The sequence below is a fragment of the Myodes glareolus genome, chromosome 14 (genome assembly GCF_982192425.1).
Source record: "Myodes glareolus chromosome 14, mMyoGla1.1, whole genome shotgun sequence".
Lineage (NCBI taxonomy): Eukaryota > Metazoa > Chordata > Mammalia > Rodentia > Cricetidae > Myodes > Myodes glareolus.
The window spans coordinates 13,626,908-13,646,219 of NC_142039.1; the positions used below are offsets into that span (position 1 = coordinate 13,626,908).

The 19,312-nt window shown below is 43.0% G+C and overlaps 1 protein-coding gene across 1 annotated transcript in view; it reads left to right on the forward strand.

The window, feature by feature from the left end:
* Positions 1 to 19,312, forward strand: part of Cubn (cubilin) — a 207,081-nt gene that overhangs the window by 105,577 nt on the left and 82,192 nt on the right. The window contains exons 32-36 of the mRNA XM_087896351.1: positions 10,961 to 11,120; positions 12,933 to 13,046; positions 15,093 to 15,203; positions 16,446 to 16,574; positions 17,406 to 17,538. Coding sequence (XP_087752477.1) covers positions 10,961 to 11,120; positions 12,933 to 13,046; positions 15,093 to 15,203; positions 16,446 to 16,574; positions 17,406 to 17,538 — 647 coding nt within the window. The remainder of the gene's footprint in view (positions 1 to 10,960; positions 11,121 to 12,932; positions 13,047 to 15,092; positions 15,204 to 16,445; positions 16,575 to 17,405; positions 17,539 to 19,312) is intronic.

Here is a 19,312-nt window from a genome sequence, read left to right on the forward strand (position 1 = left end):
AAAAATACAGAATGCTGAAGTCAGAACAGAATACAAATTATTTTAGTGTCATCTCCTTGAAAATCTCCTTAAAATAGAGACAAAGGGGGTCTGGGTCAAGGTGCAGTACACATTACTAGCAGGCCCGATACTCAAAAGAAGCCCTTATCATAATCCCTAAAGTAAGAATAAGTATTTTGATAAAATATAAAAAATTGACTTCTATTTCTGGTGAACCTGGACTTGAAATATCACTGAAAAAATGATTGAAATTTAAATATGGAATGGAAAAATGTCCTTGGTTATAAGTAAGGAGGTCTAGATTCCATTGATTGGCTGGTTGATAGGGTAGCTCATTCATTCATCCATCCATTCATTCACTCATTCATTGTTAGGTGCTGATTGCATGTATCACCTCTAGGTCCTTGGTCTTGAGTATGGCCTCTCTGTCTCTGAATGACCTGAGGATCTAGGCTTACTAAGGGCCCTGGGAACCTGGACAGCTAAGGAAGAGCCTCCAGCTTGAACTTGCATTTGTGAGCAGAGAGAGGGAAAGGGTGGGTGCAATGGAGTAAGGACAGCATTATGTCCCCATCTGACTCACAGGCCTCTCAAGTCAGTCTCGGGAATGCAGGTACACCCGGGCTTCAGTGGCAGTCTCACCTTTCTTTTCTGTGACACGGATGGTGGCTCTTCTAGAAGGCAGCGTGAGCCCACAGAGAGCCCCAAGCTGGAGCACTGGGAATGAAAGCCAAACTTCAGCATGCAGAGGAAACAAATTTAAAATTAAAAATAGAGCCATCAGCCTAGGTAAACGTTTCTTCCCTTTAGTGGTTTCTGTCGCGTACACTGGATGTACCACTACCTAAGGTAACAAAGTGATAGACAAAGTCAGTTTCCTGTCACATAATCCACAGCGGTCTGCACCCAAAGGCAGCACTGAGAGGCGTGGATCCCTGCTAGACCCATGGTGATGAATGAGTGAGTCCTTGCCGTCTGTCCTCCTGCTGGGATCGGTTTAAGATTTGCAGAGGACACCTGTGGGATTGTCCCTCACTCCTGGCACGATTATTGATGTAGAACCTCATTATTCTGAGCTGCCTGAGAGCTTAGAAAACATGGCTCAGGTGGATTTTCTAGAATTTCATCCCGCTATAATGAAAATGGAGGGAAACCAATTTATTTAAAAGCTTCTATCAAAATGTTGAGGGTACCACACAGAGCTGACCTGCAAGGTAGGTACACCAGGAGATGGGTTTCAACAAATCTGGTAACTTCTCTGTGTTTTCTGTTACCCAGTTTGCAGCCTAGATTTAGCTTTGCTCTGGTTGCGGGGAATGATACAGGTTAGGCGGTAGTGGGACCTGATGGCTGGGGGGTGGCTCTGTCTGTTCAAAAGAGAAAGTGGCTCCATCATGCTGTCCTGCCAGAAGGCTAAGTGTTAAAGTGACCTCCAACTGCCCGTTTAATTGCTTCATTAGAATTTCTCTTCTGAGCCTTAGAGGCTGTGGGTCTGCAAGTTCTTATAGACCTGAGAGAAAATGACTGGGCTCAATGTAAGAGAAGGAGGAGGGGAGAGACAGGAGAGGGGAGGGGAGAGGGAGGAGGGGAGTGGGAGAGGGAGGAGGGAAGGCGGCTGAGGGGCACCCAGGGCCCCTGGAGGCTGGCCTCGGTTCCCAGCAGTCTCTTTGCTCAGCACAATGGAATGTCTGCCTTGTGAGAATCAGCACAGATAAAAGGCCAGCAGAGTGCAGGCCCCGCCTGCCTCTTATTTGCAGGGAGCCTGCGCTAGGCAAACAGAGCAGGGGCTGCAGGAGGCAAGCAAGCCCTAACTGGTTTGGTTTTGTTCTGTTCTGAAGCTTTCGGTGCCTAGCTAAAGGAATGGGGTCTGATCTGAACTGAAACGACCCCTTCTCCGAGCCTGCCTCCGAGGCAGCAGGGCTTGTTCGCATCATCTGCCCACAGCACCCGGGGTGCAACAGAGCAGGCGCCTACTACAGCATCCGTAATTTGTCTTAGGGTTTTTGTTGCCATGTAGCCCATGATATGTTTGCTCTGAAAACACTCATTTCTCAAAAGGAGCCCAAGGGAAACAGGGATAGCAGATGTCTGGGGCTTCGGGGAGACAAAGGGAAGCGGCCTTCTTTAAATATTTACTGTTTCACTAAGGAATCCGGGCCAGCCACCCTTCCTTCCTCTCCCTTCCTCCTTAGCCCTCCCTGTCCCCTCCTCTCTCCCCTTTTATTTCCCTTCTTCCCTTCCTCCAGTATCCGCACCAAACATCTTAGTTTGCCCTGAGCTGCCTGAGTACCATCTTTACAAGGTGTGCTTTGTGGTTCCCTTTGCATAACCTGCTTAGCCGTTCCGTGCCCATGTCCATACCAAATGAACCTCAGCAGCTGTGCTGAAGCAAGGGAAGGAGCTGAGCTGAAGCCACAGCTCTCGGTTCCCGGGCCAGGCTATTTGTTATGTTGTGTGTTTGTTTTGACTCAGTCTCTTTAAATGCTTCCTTTTGGGGGGGATCTTTAAGTCACGGCTTGCAGATACTGCACATCTTTACCTCTCCCAGTCTTCCGGAAATGTGAAGAGCGAGTCATAGTGTAGAAACAGCCCAGGAGCTGAGTCCTGAACTGAGATGAACAGTTGGGGGTTTATCTTCGGGCTCCTTGCAGATCCGTGTGCTGGGAAACATCACCGCTGAGGATGTCCCTGCTTCCTTCCTCTCTTCCCTTGGGAAAAGCCGTGGCCGGGAGTCATGTTTCCATATCCTTCCCTGCTTACATTGGTGACTAACAGCACGGACAATATCCGGAGGGATTTCCCAGCTTTGACATTAGTCTTTGTCCAAGACGGGACACCCCATCTTTGTCATAGTACTTCCTCTCTCTTGGAGCCGGATCTGAAGCTGGGAATCCCATTAACAGCTACACTACTGTATATAACATGTGAAGACGGTTCATGAGTTCTCTCTCCTCAAAGCTGATTTTTGTCCTTGATGTTGCACGGCATGACTGCTCCATGGTATGGAAAGCAAATGAGAGAGACTATTCAGAGGCATCTAAAGGAGGTCAAGCAGGAAGAGAAAGAAATAGACTGTACATGGTCAGCAGACTATACACGCAAGCGCTATCTGTAAGAGACGGGAAAATAGCTGGAGGTAGAGAATCAGAATGCAGGGGCCTAGAACAGTGTGAACAGCCAGGTTGTGAGAAGGAGAGGGGAGGAGCCTGACTGGCACAGGAGCCTTGAGAGGAGAGTAGGGACTGAGGAAGCCTGGAGCTAGCCTGGACCTTGGTTATGCTGCTAGGAGCCAGAGGTATGTGTTAATGGGAGATCCATTAGTCCCTTGTCCTGGTGATGAGGGACATGACTCCTTTTGGTAGAGGGGAAGCAGCTTCCCGAGTTCCTGAGGAATGCTTGCTTTTATCCAGCCTCCAGGTTAAGCTCATCTCTGGATATCAGGAGTGCCCTCTGGAGTTTGGGAAACTGGAGCTTCCTTCGGCCCTGACAGACATGAATTAGTTCTTTTACCCTCTGAGTTTATTCCCCTTCCCCACCTCCCTTTCACTTTGCTAAGATTTAAAGCACTTGAAGTAGGAAACCTGAGTTGCCAGAGTTAAAATTTGGTGAAGAGTAAGGGCCAAGTGGCCAATGGAGTCAGGGCAGCAGCGAGAGCTGTGCCAGAGAGCCATGATTAGGCCTGGGAAGGGAAATGTGCAGTTACCAGTACACCCAAGTCCAACTGGCTTTAGCAGTCAGGGATATAAACTTGAGGTTTATTTATTAGCCTAGACACTGGCTGGGCTGTTAGACACCTCGCAGTTAACCATGCTGGAAATACTGTACCTCTTTAGTGGAACGGGGTGCATGACAGGGCACTCTGAAATCCACAGGAACCCAAGACTTTCTGAAATGTCCCTGTCTTAATCAGTGTTCTCCAAAGGAACAGGAGAGATGAATTTGCCCTTGAGAATGAGGGCAAGCAGGCAGAAGGCAGAAGCTTCTGTCTTCCTTGTCTTTTTACACGAGCATCTACCAGGTGTGGTCCAGAATTTGAATGAGTCTTCTGACCTCAAATGATCCAGATAAGAGCGCATTCCCCTTCAAATAATCCAACCAAGAAAAACCCCTCCCAGGTGTGCCCAGCTGGTTGGCTTTTGGTTAACTCCAGATGAAGTCAAGTTGACAGCCAAGTTCACAGTTCCTAAGGATGCCTTGTAGAAGTTTTAGATGATCAGGAAGTGCCAGTGATTATCTTTCTAAAAGGTCATGGGAATCCCACTTGGCTTCACCAAACTCTGACCTCTTAATATTCAAGCTAAATGAATGAAACTTAATTTTATCTTTCTCTTGGTTTAATGATAATCAGTAATTTGTCAGGAAGGCAGGATCTACACTGTTCTGTGCTACCAGTAAGTATTTGTTTCCAAGTTACATTTTTCTAAGTCTCAAGTTTCCAAACTGCATAATGGAGCCATAAGAAAAGCTAACTTTAATGTGTGCATGTATAAATATATATATATATTTATACACACATATATATGTATATTTGAGGTACTTCCAAGTACCTCCTACTGGCATTTTGCTGTTGCTGCTGAGTTTCCCATTACCGCTATTCTAAGATAATTAGTCGTCTTAGACCTATGGTCTTAGTTGTCTTTTTATGTTGTGGATCCTAGGAACAAAGAACTGTATTTAGAATCCTCAGCTCTTTGCTCACTATCATTTTTAAATCATAAACAGTCCCCTCTTTGTGTTTAAATACTTAAACTTTAAGATATATAACTATTTTTCAGTCTTCAATATATCATCCTAACAAAATTAACTTTTTAAATACATTTGTATGTATTAATTTTGAATATTTGTGTGTATGCATATGGAGATCAGAAAATGACTTGTTAGAACCACCTCTCTCCTTCCACCATGTGAGCAGGTCCCAGGCATCCAACGCCGGTCACCCGGTTTGTCTACAGGTGTCTTTACTGCTGAGCCATCTCACCAGCCCCCACTTTACACATTTCGTTAGGCTGTGATTGCATTATTTTGTTATTTCCAGTAAAAAATTTGCAAATAAATTAGGGAAGCAAAAAGTATAGTGCCACAAATGGAAAGAAACACCACACACTTATACACCCAAGTTTTTCTCCATGGAAAGCTCAACATGGAAGTTTTAGAAGCAAAAGATGTGTTACTGCCAGAGTCGAAATTCATTTTTGCCCTGCAGTCATGGGCTTTGGGCCATAAGAAGTGACTGGTGTTTCCATCAGGTGATCATGAGCCATTTACTCATTCTAGGGTTATGATCAGAGCCAAAGGGGCACTCCAGTCTAAAGCACCGCTAGTCGCACCCATATCAATCACGTGTTCTTCATTTCTGAAGTGTAGCCACCAGTGACTGCTTGTCTGATGTACTCTACAAACCTGTGGGGCTGTTTAGCTTGCCTTTTGTATTTGACTTCACACTTTAGAGACAGCGCAAGGCACTGTGACAGTTGCTGGGAGACTGAATTGAAAGGTGACACAAAGCCAGGTAGGAAAAAAAAGTGATCAAGGCAAGATCCAAATACTAAAGCACCCAGGGGGAGCCTCCAGGCATGAGGAGAGGAGATGGAATCAAAGCTACATCAGAGAAAACTGACAGCATACTGAGCCCCTGGCCTGGGAGATAGAAGAGAGATGGAAAATGTTTTGTCATGAAGATATGTGCTCTATTTATTGCTATCTGTTATACAAACAGTACACCAGGAACGCTCTTAATTTTTTTATTTCTTTCTTTTTAATCTGCACAACAGTATGTGATAAAAACTAATCTTAGCTCCATTTCAGAGTGGGTGTCTGAACAATGTTTAGGAAGCCCAAGAAGGAGAGCAGCTTGTCCCCCAAGATGGGAAACCTTACCCCCATTATTCTAGTTTCACCCTGAAGATTATAAAGATTTTCTGCTAAATAAGATTATCTTTCAGTGTTTAATAGCTCAGATTGATGAGTTCATTAACAATGAATATTCACATCCACACATTATATGCAGTAAGTTAAAAGATTCGCATTGTGTTTTCTCAGATTGCCACTCTGTAAGACTCTGAACATAGAGCCACTCCTCCCAGGACTGTCAATGTCATTAGGAAGGGATGTCAGCCTCTCACTTGAATGATTTGTTCCCTAATGCCTCTCGATATATGACAAGGAGGACATGGATTAACGTGACAATGGTTGACATTTACTCAACTCTCACGATATTAAAATGTCAACTATGAAAATTCCTAATCCATTAGCTCAGTTCTTGCTTCTAGCTAGGGCTCAGGGTAGGGAAGGAGCTAAGACATTGCATCTAATCCTGTATCTGAGATTCTCTGGGTTATGGGAGAAGCTCAGAGCCCTTGGTCCACCTCATTCTCCCTCCTTCTCTCATGGTGCCATGGAAAGGCTACTGGGAACTGAGTGTGTGGGGCTGGCTGTGCTCTGTGTCTACACTACTGTCATTCACTCCTTGGTACCAGAATATATAGAAAACTTGGCATGACAGCAGTCACAGGAGACCTCTCTTTCCTGTGAAGAACTTTTTACTGTTGAACCTGCTTTGGTTTTTTTTGTTTGTTTGTTTGTTTGTTTTGTTTTGTTTTGTTTTGTTTTTAATAATCCACCTCATGAAGGAGAGGGCAGCTTTTTCTTAGCTTAAGGTTTTTCTCAACCCAGCCCTCTGTTCTTAAAAACTACAGACTGCCATATGTTAGACATTTATACATCTCATATTTACTGGCCAAGTTACGTGCCAAGTTATGTACTTTTCCTTTCTTTTTATATACTAACGGTACATTTCGGCTTAGTAAATGTGTATGCTAGAATCTTGTAATTTTATACCATCCCCAGTCCTTTAGGAAGGGACCCCCTTTCCCACAGACATATTTACCACTTAGCCAGCTCTGCCTCGGCTTACTGAGAGCTGTGCTAATTGGAGTCCATGAACACGGTGGCTGTTTATTCTGTTGTGGATTCAGCTTCAAAAACCTTACTTCATTACTGTCGCCTAGAAGAAAAGAGTAAGTTGAGAGTCTTGTCTTGTGTGTATACGGCTTTGGCATTTCCTCCTTAAATAGCAGGCTGAGAAATCAATTCCTAAGCCTGGTCTTGGCAGCAGACTTAAGAATTACTTAGGCTATATGAGTTCCCGTGGTAATACAATTTGCTAGTTCTGCGTTGGGAGCTAAGTCAAAATAAGGGACCGTACACATTGATAGTTTTGTGACAGCAGACCTTTAAATAAGCAGAAACAGTTTCTCATGGTTTCTTTCTTGTAGTATTTCCGTGTAACTTTGCAAATTAAAAATTAAAATGTGAAAATATTGTCTTAATATTTGTTACATGTGTTGAAGACAATCTCAAGTAGAATTGATATTTCGAATGCAATTTAAAAATACTGTCTCATAGCTAGTCTGAGATTTTGAAATTTTACAGAATGTTGATTACCTATATATAAATTATTTATTTAGCCAGTGTCTTACTCTTATAGTTCAGGGTGGGCTTGAATTTATGATCTCCTACTGCAGTCTTCCAAAATTCTGGGGTTACAAGTACATGACAATAAGCCAGCTTTCATAATTGTTTTTAAAAAGAAGCACTGTTATGTAGAATTTGGTGAGTGAAGAATCATGATCACTAGCTGTGTGATCATGGATAAATTACTGACTTATTTTGAACAGAGCATAATTTCATACTTACAAAATTACAACACATACATAAAGAGAGACACACATATTTGGTATGCTGTTGGTACACAGCTTCCATTCAAGGACAAGAATGGCCTGGGAAGAGAGTCTCAAGGAGGGATTATCTACATTGGGTGGGCCTATGGGTATGCTTATGGGGGATTCATCTTAACTAATTGATATAGGCACCAGCCCACTTGGGGTGACACCATTCCCTAGGTAAAAGGTTCTGAACTGTATAAGAGTAATCAAGTTGAGAACAAGCAAGGAAAAGACTATGCTCTTTTCTTGAATGTGGTGTGATTAGCTGTTTGAGATTCCTGTCATGACTTCCCCACAATGACAGACTGTAAGCTGGAATTATAAGATGAAGTAAACCCCTTTCTTCCCTAGATTGTTTGCCAGGGTATTTTGTCACAGCAGCAGATATTAAACTAAAAAATTTTGTCTTTTTAAATGTGGGCTTCCAAAAAGTTCAAGTTTCTATTCTTTTGGAGTTAGTATATACTTCATAGAGTTTAGTACTGAACTGAAGTTAAGAAACTGAGCAAATTAAGAGGTGTGTTTGTGATGGCTTATATGTTGTTTTGGCGATTGTTTGTCTAAAAGAAGCAATCATATCAGATTGGAAACAATATTTATTCATTTTGAAATTTTCATACATGTATACAATTTATTTTGGGTCATAATCATCTCAGACCCCTTCCTACTCCTCCCGTATCCCTCCTCTCAACCCACCCCAAGCTTCAAGCACTTTTTTGTTTGTTTGTTTACTTAATAAGTGTATAAGCTGACAAGATGACTATTCCATGGTGTGGTAAAAAGGTTTTTTATTGTAGATACAAGAGAGAGAAAAGCCAGAGGTGTCTGGAAGAGCCCTGAGCAGAAAGAAGCAGATTGAACATGGCCAACAGACAGAAAAGGGGGAAGAATAGAGAATAGAGAAACCATAGTAAGAGAGGCAGGAGCAGAGCATAGAGAATACATCATTGAGGATAGCAGGGTTATAGGAAATCCCATGAGCTGGAAGGAGTCTAGAATAGGGTAGGGCCAGAGAAGGGACAGTATGCTAGCATGGACTTTGAAATGTGTAACAGGTACTTGTGATACTGAGAAAGTCTAGAGGCCAGGACGAGCTTTGGTATGCTGACGGGCACCAGTGGTAACCGTATGTCCCCTCTGCCAGAGGTAAGGGAAATGACCCCTTTTGATAGCCATTTCTCTTCAGAAAGAGAAATGTTCACAAGTTCCTGAAGAATTCTAGCCTTATCTAATCACCAGAAATCCTCTTATAGTACAGGTTGAGCTCACTTACGGATATTTTATGAATATCTGGAGTGCTTTTTGGAGTTTGGGGAATTGGAGGGGTTTTGTTGTTGTTTTGTTTGTTTTTGGTTTTGGTTTTGGTTTTTTCTTTTTTGGACCCGACAATAATCAGCTGAGTATAACTGCCCTTGCATACACAAGCACAGAGTTATGCACTAGAGTGTGAACAAGGTCCATATCCCTGGAGAAAACTGCCTCACCCCTTCCCTTTAGCTGTCAGCTGCCATCCTCCTTTATCTACACTGGGATATTTACTCCCTTGATCATGTGCAGGCCTTATGCAGGCAGCTACAACTGTTAGAGTTCACGGGTGAAAAGACCCAGTCCTGTCCAGAAGACCCTGCTTCACAGCTGCCCTCCCGGTCTGTCCTCTGACTCTCACAGTCGGATCTGCTGTCCTTCTCCTGGATGTCCTCTGTGTCTGGGGGAGAAGGTGTGACACAGCAGTCGTATGACTAAACACTCTCTGCAGAAAACAAGGGACTGGTCAAACTGATCAAAACTGAAAATTGTATTTTGAATCGACTAGAAGAATATCATTCAATTCTGTCAGTGTTCGTTGAATAAAAACCATCTTTAGAGTTTCATGTCTCGAATGCTTGGATTTAAAATGTGAACACTAAATGATAAAAGGAGAAGGGAGAAAGAAGTATTGTTCTGGATCCAGACTTACTTTCTATTTATTGTTATACTAGCCTGGTCCCTTTCTCTGAGAATCTAAGTCCTATTGCCCATCTGACTTATGAGCTTGGACAAATCAACTCAGAACACCCCCAACCCTGCTTCTCTAATAGAAAGCTAATGAGAGTCCTCACTAGATTCTTCCAAGTAACTTGTAAATGCCTCCCTTACTTTAGATCCCTGAGTATTCTGTTATATCCACAAATTTTTCTAACAAAATATAGGTGGCAATTAGTTTTTAATGAGATAGTCATAATTAATTTAATTTATTTCAGAGACTCACTCTCATTATAGCAATATATCTACCCTGGTCAGCCTATATCTTATATTGGACAAAATAAGAGTTTCAATTCTAGACCCTAAAGTCAAGTTTTCAGACTCAAAGTGACTTGGTCCCTCTTAAGAATTGTATAACTTACACATGACTAAGACTGTCTGTGGATTTGTTGAGAAAGATATAGATAGAAAAAATAGTTGAAAGGATCAAATGAGAAAGACTGAATCCAGTTTCTGACAGAGTATGTGCTTAGTGGTAGCAAGTGTTGCCAAGCAAGGGAAAGAGACTCATTCGTCCCTGCTTTCTACATAAAAGTGTTCAAGAGTGCATGTTAGCTCAGACAGCAAACAGAGGAGTAACCTCCAGTTTTAGAATGATGCAGAGTTTTTGGGGGGCACAGATAATATAAACTTTACTCCTCTGGCATAGAAAGTGTCTTGGAGGAGTGTCTGCATAGTACTGGGCAGGGTCGGAACCTAATACATGCCTTTGGATGAGGTAGTTTCCTAAACCAGGTTAATCCCACTCACATTATTAGAAGAATTCTGCCATTTTCCTTGCTCATTGTCTACGAGCCTCTGAGGAGCAAAGGGTTTCAAGAATGTTGTTTCTAACAACGAACGGTTCCTCGTTATCTCTCACTTGTTTTGCTTTTGTGTTTAACTCTGCATCAGACATTTTCACTGCACATCATGGGCATGTACCGGTGGGCATGGGAAAAGGAGGCCTGTGAGGGCCAGAACTTACAGAGGTAATCATAGGCTTAGCAGAAAACCTCACACTGAAATCTTTAGATTGTCTCTAGAAAAATCATCAAATGCTTAGATATGCTCCCTGGACCTCTATAGCAAGGCGATGAAATAAAGCCAATTGTTCTAGATCCAGCCAATGCAATGTTTTACTGATTCTTTGATATGCAGATGGTCCACGGAATATGGGCCCGTATAGATGTAAACTTGCTGTATTGAGAGTTTTCTGTCGTCTGTCTTTGTAGACTTATGATGGCTCAAGTTCCGCAAACACCCGTGTCGCCAGTGTGTGTGGAAGACAGACGCCGCCTAACTCCATCCTCTCCACAGGAAACAGCCTCTTTGTGAGATTTCAGTCTGGCTCTTCCACACAGAGCAGGGGCTTCCGAGCTCAGTTCAGGCAAGGCAAGTATACTGTGGATCACCGGAGCCCTGGAGGGCTGTAATGACGCCAAACTTCAGGAGCTGATCAGAGTTTGATATGCAAGTGTTCAGACAGGAAGACTTGCAGGTGTGCTAGCTGTTCGTACATTTTACACATCTGCGTTTGCCTTAAATGATGATGATGTCTCAGGATCTGCGCATCTCTTAAACACTGTGTTTTTAGAATAACATTTAATGGTACAGTACCAGCGATATACAAAATAAGAATTAGCCAAATTAATTTACCTAGCACCTATCCAAGGAGATATACAACCGTAAGACTTGTCTGTAATGTAGAGTCAGATTCTGTCTCCATGGAGTCTTTACCTCATTGCTGAATCCCATGGCTTTCCACTGCTTTATCTTTAAGTCACCAGTTCTCAATTTCCTCTCTCAAGCCTTTTCACCAGATTTCCCTCAGCGATTAATCTTTATCAGTTGTCAGGCATGAAATAACCCAGAACTTGTAGGGGTGGTTAATTGGTTTGAATGAGGCCTTGTTTCTTATCTAGATGGCTCAGATCATTTACTTAAAAAAAAAAGTTTAATTAAAAAATATTGGACGTGCGTTCATTTGGATGTGTCATGGTGTACGTCCAGAGGTCAGAGGACAGCTTATAGGACTCAGTTCTCTCCTTTCACCATGTGGGTCTTAGGGATTGGACTCATGCCTGAAGACCTGACGGCAAATGCCTTCCCACCCCCACCCCCCACCCCCGCTAAGCCACCTCACTGGCCTCACCTCAAATAAGGTTATCCTGTTTATTCCACATGTACCTATTAACAGTCGTTCTGGTAGACTTGCTGGTATCACATTAGTCCTAGATGAAGAGTGTTTCTGAGTCAGTCTGCCAAAGGTGCGCTCTCAGAGACATCGGAGCAAGACACTAGTGTGAGTGTCTGCTGCTCTTGGTAATTTCAAAGAAAAGGCAGTACTTAGTACTATTTCTTTTTATTTTTACACTTAATATTCCTGTAAGTGTTGCTTTGGAGTAAAAGTATTCTCCTGTCCCTCTGAAATTATATAGCAGCCTCCTCAAACTCACCTACTCCTGCTCCATCTTTCCCCCAAATAATTTCCAGGAGACACACTGTGGTCACACTGATTCCTCATGTCTGTCCTGTCTATGTGTGGCTTAGAATACGAAAGCCACTCCATCTGTTAGCCACAGTCCCCAAACCAGTCCTGACCCTTTTACAGTGCTGCTACCAATACTATTTAGACCGCCCGTGGTTCAGTCAAGGCTGTATAAGTATGGCCCCTCTCCTCACCCGTGGCTTTGCTCAGGCTGTCCACTCCCTGCACTGTTCTCACCCTCCAGGTCCTGCTTCAGTCCTGCCTCCTCTGGAGACGGGGCACTCAGCAACGACGTACCCTCTCCTCCCCTTGTTTCCACAGAGCCTTGAGTTTCTCTGGTAAACTTGCAATCATCTTTATAAATTGAGTGCTTTCCAGAGAAAATAAAGTTCATTTATGAACAAATTACCCTTTTTATAATTTACGAGGAAACAGAGTAAGTGAATCAAAGCCAGGGTATTGATTGAATGGTTCCGACAATTCACAACCATTTAGTGCATTGTTATATGCCATAGTCCCACTTCCGATAATTGAAAAATATTATAACTGTAAAGTATTTTCTCATTGTCTGTCTGATGGTTGACGTGAAACTTCCGTAGCAAAGAGCCTTCTTGGCATTCACGGTGGAAGTAAGAAGCCTTTTCAGTCATCTAATAATTGTTTGGTTTCATTGGTAGAAATCAAAAGTACATGACATATGTGTTTTTGCTTCTCAGAATGTGGAGGTCACATCATCACTGACTCTTCTGATATTATTTCCTCTCCACTGTTCCCTAATAAATATCCAAACAATCAAAACTGTACCTGGATACTTGAAGCTCAACCTCCATGTAAGTAACAAGAATAAAAAGGAAATGGGTCCCTTTGGGAGGTATGGCTGTCAGTAGAACACTTAGCTCTTCAGTGGCAACAATTGCTGACTGGCCTCTTTTAGGAAAGGCCTGGTTCCTTCAATGCTTGGAAATAGTCATTTTCTAGTCTAGTAAGCAAACCTGTCTAAACCGATTCATATTAACGTCAAGGGAGCTTTAAGGCTGGGCATGGTAATTCTAGCACTCTGGAGGCTAAGACAGAAGGATTATGAGTTGGAGATGAGACTGAGCTAAACAATAAGATCAAGGCCAGCCTGAGTAATATATGGAGACCTCGTCTCTAAAATTTCCAAGGGCTGTGGAGCTAAAGGTATAGCTCTGTGGACTGAGTGCCTACCTGTCAGCAGTGAAGCTCTGGGTTTGATCCCCAAAACTACATGAGTCGAGAGTGGTGGCTTGTCATTCCAACATGCTTGTCATTCCAACACACACTGAAGCAGGAGAATCAGAAGTTCAAGGTCACCCTCTATTCATATCCAGTTGGAAGCCACTCTGGGATGAGTGAAATCCTTGTTTCAAGAACAAGCAAACATCAAACAAACCAACAAAGACAAAGGATTGGAGACATGACTCCCAGAACACCTACCTACCTACCATGTATTGCTGAGAATAGTAGGTACCCATGAATATGTGAATAAGAAGCACATAGTTTGGAGAAATACCTTACAGTTGGAGGACGCAATCTCACAAGCTATTGATCACTAAAGGCGAAACTAATAGCAAAACCCAGTCTCTCCTGCCATGGACATATTTATGAAATCTCAACACAGGACTAGAAACACTCAGTAAATGTTTGCCTTCTTTTCATCTCGAAATCTTAGAAGTCTGTTCCCCGGCATGGTAGTAGTCTGTTCATGTTGACAGGCAGAGAAAATGAGATGATCCTTATAGATGTTACACAATATGCCCACATAGAGTGATTCTGGTCCCATTACGAATCCTATTTCATGTGACCCCTGCCCTCCTTTAAGATTTCCAGGAAGAATGTGTGATTTCAGACACGATGTGGGAAAGCCATTAAGTTCTCTGCTCTGAACTCTAATTAATGACTTGTGTGAAAATTGGACAGTCACTTAGGCTAATCAGGTCCCGGCCTAAAATTATTTGCAGAAGAGCTGGGCTTAAATATTATTAAATTTAATTGAATTGTTATTCATTGTGAAATTAGAATTTCGCAAACTGATAGAATTTTGTGGCCATGCATGAGATGTGGGCACCAGTGATGTAATTTTTAGTCTTTGTATATAGAGAGGGTGGAGCCCCAGCAAAACTGAAAAAGAGAAGCCCCCTGCCTTGAGCCCAGCAGTTTTGTGCCTACTGATTATTTTCTCATGAGCTGTAAAAACATCCAGATGAAAGTTCTCGCTGCAAGGCCAGCAACAGGAAAAGATCCCATTCTGAACATTAGGGACCCAGTGAAGGACAACAAAAGGAAAATGTACCCAGGCACTTGCTGTTCCTTACGTGACTCAAAGCATTCTTGGTGGATGATTCAGAAGCTCGGGGGCACTGGTTCTGACCCCTAAATCAGCCTGAGGGCTAGGAGGTCTGTCCTGTGCAAAAAGGATCTTTCGGCACAAGCACATGTAAGGAATCAGAATATCAGAAAACCAATCTGTGGAGGAAAGTATTTATGAGACGAACACAACAATGGCTGATAAACAAAACAACAAAAGCCTAAAGTTAACGTTTTCCAATAAGACAGATCCCCAAACGTCTGGGATGAACTAGCCCAAGAGTCCTGATTTACCATGACTGGCATTTTGGATTCTACAGGCATTTTCAAAAGCATCGATTCTGTTACTCTTCAAAGGAAGCCCTTGAAGCATGAAGCAGAGCCCTGAGCTCTGTTTACCCACCCCAGCCCTGTGCAGAGCTGCCAAAGTCCTTGCTTCCCTGCTGGAAAACCCTTCTCTGAAAGTACCAGAGGCAAAAATATCTCTGTTCTGCTTGCCAGGATTTTATTAAATAACTAGCCCTCTCCTCTCTTGTTTTTTTCTGCAGTCAATCATATCACCCTCACCTTCAGCCACTTTCAGCTTCAAGACAGCACGGGCTGTCAAGAGGACTTTTTAGAAATTTTGGATGGCAAGGACTATGACGCACCTGTCCAAGGTACAGAGACGCGGTCCTTTACATCTGTAGTCTTGGCATCTAGTGTGTGTGTGTGTGTGTGTGTGTGTGTGTGTGTGTGTGTGTGTGTTTACATTCAAAGTTACAGTGTTTCCAATAAGCATGAAGAGCCTCAAAAGCCACATAGGAATAATCAGAGGGTAGGAAAGCAGGATAATGTGGGGCTCAAGAAACCCAAATTATTTACGTTCAAAAATAGTTGATGTATTTTAGTTTGCTATTGACGTGCGAGTTACAGATTCTAAACTACAATCTGAATCAGTAGTGGAACAAAGGCCATTCCATCAGTAAACAGAAATTTCAGAAATTTCTGGTTGGTACTTTAAAGTACTTCTTATACTCTCTTGGAAATGTTTCTTCTGTTTCCAAAGGAAGGAAAACATATTAATTGATTTAATTAAAGATTCACCAGTTTGTTTGCCCGACAACCCAATAAAGTTATAACATATGTGGCATGGCTCTTAAAATGGTCCAGAAATGGTTCAGGCAAAATAGCCTTAGATGCATTAAGCCTCCTCTGTGAGTATTTTGCCATGGGAGTGGCCTCCCTGGCAGAGGACAAGCTCTGTGAGAAGAGACTGCTCTGATTCCAGCGCCTATAACGGAGCTTGGTGGACAAGGAAGGAGAACACCTCACATTGTCTTGTCTGAGACATTGATCCATTTGCATTGTGCCAAGGATGCTTTGTATAACATACACTCTTACCCAACCGCCTCCTGTAGAGTACTGTTCTAAGTACTTTATAAGTGGTAACTCAGTCGTTACATCCTTATGACATGGGGTTAGTTATTTCTAATATGCCCCTGTCTTCATATGGGGAAACAGAGCACCCAAGTAACTTGTCTCAGGTTACATAGCCAATAAATGGCAAGCCATGCATTGAATTCATGTAACCTGGTGCACTATCTCCTCTTGCTGAGATTCTAAGTGCATTGTTGTCTAGTCCCCAGGTGGCTGGAAATGTTTACTTGAGGTACATTTGAAGACTGCTCACATCAGCTTTCCCTCTGTCACGCTAATTTTTTAAAATCAGATTCATAATTTATTCTGGATATGCTTGTATCTAGAGTTTATCTTTCGTGGTCAGGCATTGTCTCAAACACAACTCTGCTGTAAGGGGTTCTCACTGTGAGATTGTGAGATTCCTGTGTGTGCTTGGTGAAGAAACGTGTGGCTCCTACCACGTCGTTACTTACCTCCTTGTTACTCCCTTCATCCTTTAGGCCGTTACTGTGGCAACTCTCTGCCCCAACCCATCATATCCTTTGGCAGTGCCCTGACCCTGAGGTTTGTCTCCAATTCGTTGGGCAGGTTTGAGGGTTTCCATGCCTACTATTCTGCGTCAACATCGGGTAAGTAAGAGGCATTAACAGTTGCAGTAAGGTTAGCAGCATGTGATAGAAATCTTCAGTTGGCTGTTTAGGACTCTTGGTTTAAAGCTGACTCTTTGAGTTTAAAATTTCCTATGTGCTTTTTTTTTATAATTTAATGCTGTGCAAAATCTCACAATCATTAGATCTAAACATGAGGAGAATTAGCTAGAAAGCCAACTGTGTTTTAGCTAGGCCTTATCTTCCTGGAGACCTATTCGCTAGCATCACAGCACTGTGTTTGCTAAGGTGCTCCAGGACTAGCAATGTGGTGGCAACTCATATGGCCGCACTCGATGGCAGGTAGGCCTGGCTATTGACCAACTGTCCACTCTGTCGTGAGGCACGTGGGCAGGAAAGGAAGAGGTGCCAGCCAGCGCTGTGGTTCTTGGCCAGGAGAGGCAGTTACAGTCCTAGTATGGACCAATGAAGACTGGTCTGTTTCAGTGCTCTCCACAGAAGGAAAAGATGGAACGCTGTCTTTTTCAAGACAACCAGGGAAAAGTACCTCCTCTTCCGGGGCAAGCTTGAAAATCACCCTGACCATGCAAACCAAGGGACTGCAGGATTAAAACCAGGTCCACGTGGAGGAAGCCTTTTAGAAAAGGGCCCCCTCTGGCCCACATACTGAGGAGCGGTTGCTTTTCTGGACTTGAATCTTCCCCTTCACTACATGTGACACAGATCAGTTATTAACATGAGATGGAAGTGCCGCGTGCTGCTTCGCAGATGGCTCTAATGTTCCTCCTCTTGTGTCTTGCGGTGTCTTTCATTTGGCCTTTGCTCTGGAACTCTGTTTCTTTTGCCTTCCAGCTTGCGGTGGAACCTTCAACATGGCTAACGGCATCTTCAACAGCCCTAACTACCCAGCAGAATACCATCCTAACGCGGAGTGTGTCTGGAACATTGTCAGTTCCCCTGGAAACCAGCTGCAGCTGTCCTTCCTGTAAGTCCCTTATGTGGGTATGCTGTCTCAGTACTGGTGAGTCTGCAGGGAGGCGGCACTGTTAGTGATAGACAGGTAACCAGCATCCTGGGTCCAAGCCCTCGCCAGAGGGAACAGGTGGGAACCTTAGGAAGACTCTCCCCGATTTCTTCTGTCCCGCTCATAGCTTGAGTTATGTAAAGCATGAAGAATCTTTCAACAGTACTCTTTCTTCCAACTGAAAGAAACAGCGCCTATCTCCATTCGGCCTTCTTTACCCATATACCTTATCCCCATTCCTTTCCTATCAGAGAGATGGTATTGGGAGGGGTTTGCATTTCAGTTTTTTAAATTAGCACAGTTGATTCGTAAGACTGCCCCCAAGCTTCTCATTGAATCCTAACACTTTTGGAGCATGGACTGTGGATATGGAATGAATGGTAGATCCTGTTACATTCCAAATAGACCCAGATTAAACTAAACAGCAATACTAATGCTTCCCGGAAGCAGATGTAAAGAGCACGTGGTATGTGAAATGGGATTGTCTCATCCCTCAGTAGAGAGGTTCCGATAACAGAGCATATTGATAATGGGTACTTAAAAAATACGCACTGGCATCCAGGTGTGGTGGTGCACACATCCAGCTGTGGTGGTGCACACCTTTAACCCCAGCACTCAGGGACACAGGCAGGCAAATAAATCTCTTTGAGTTTGAGAACAATCTGGTTTATACATGTTCCAGGACAGCCAGGGTAACATAGAGACCCTGTCTCAAAAAATAAATAAATAAATAAATAAAGAAAGAAAGAAAGAAAGAAAGAAAGAAAGAAAGAAAGACAAGAAAAGAAAAAGAACAAACACACATTTATTTACTGAAGATATGTTGGTATTTACATAACCATTTTGAATTTAAAGTCACGTGTCATACTATATTGCATGTTATTGGAGTCAGGTTGAAATAGATTCTTTGTTGTAGTTGTTTTTCACATGTCCTCAGTGTATAGTCCTCAATGGCCTCAAACTTGTGATCCTCCTGCCTCACCTTGCCATGCAGGAATAACAGGCATGCATGGCAATTTTAATTTTGTTCTGAAAAGGATGTAAACTCTTCCGTATTGAGAGAAGAGAATTGGTTGCTGGCTCTGCCTCATAGACATGCCCATCTGTGCACAAGAACTGATTAAAAATGAGACAAGTTCAAATATTTCAAATTGCTTTCTTTAATCCATCAGCCAGACCATGCCTCCTCAGGGTACAAGTGACATTGTCCTAAGCAAGACACTCTGTAGTTGAGCACCGACATAACTTTAAACTGCCACGTGGGAAAGTTTCCTTGCTCACCTGGATGCAGTCTGACTCTGCTGTGTTACTGGCTTGAGTTTTTTTGTTTAAGAGACCTTTGTAGAGAGCAGGCTGCTTTTGCTCTGTGTTATGAGAAAGGGTTCCTGGCAAGGCCTGGGAGTTATTTCTGCCCTGGTCTAAACCACTTCCAGATGTGGACTAGCCAGCCCTCTTCCCTGGGGTGTGTGCAAAGCATCTGAAGCTCATCAAGATCTAACACAGGGTTTGGTTTATGGGTGCTGTGGTGAAACTGAGTAGAGAGAAAAAGTGGGTAAATTATGGTTGAATTTGCAATGAAAAGGAGAAGGGAGAAATAAAACTCATTTATTCTGTAAAAGCAGATATTCAAAGGAATGAACAGAAATAGTACTTTATGCCAGAAGAAGGCACTGAGGAAATGGTTGGTTCTGGTAGCAGAACCGAAGTGAGATAATGAGAAACAGAAAACATATTA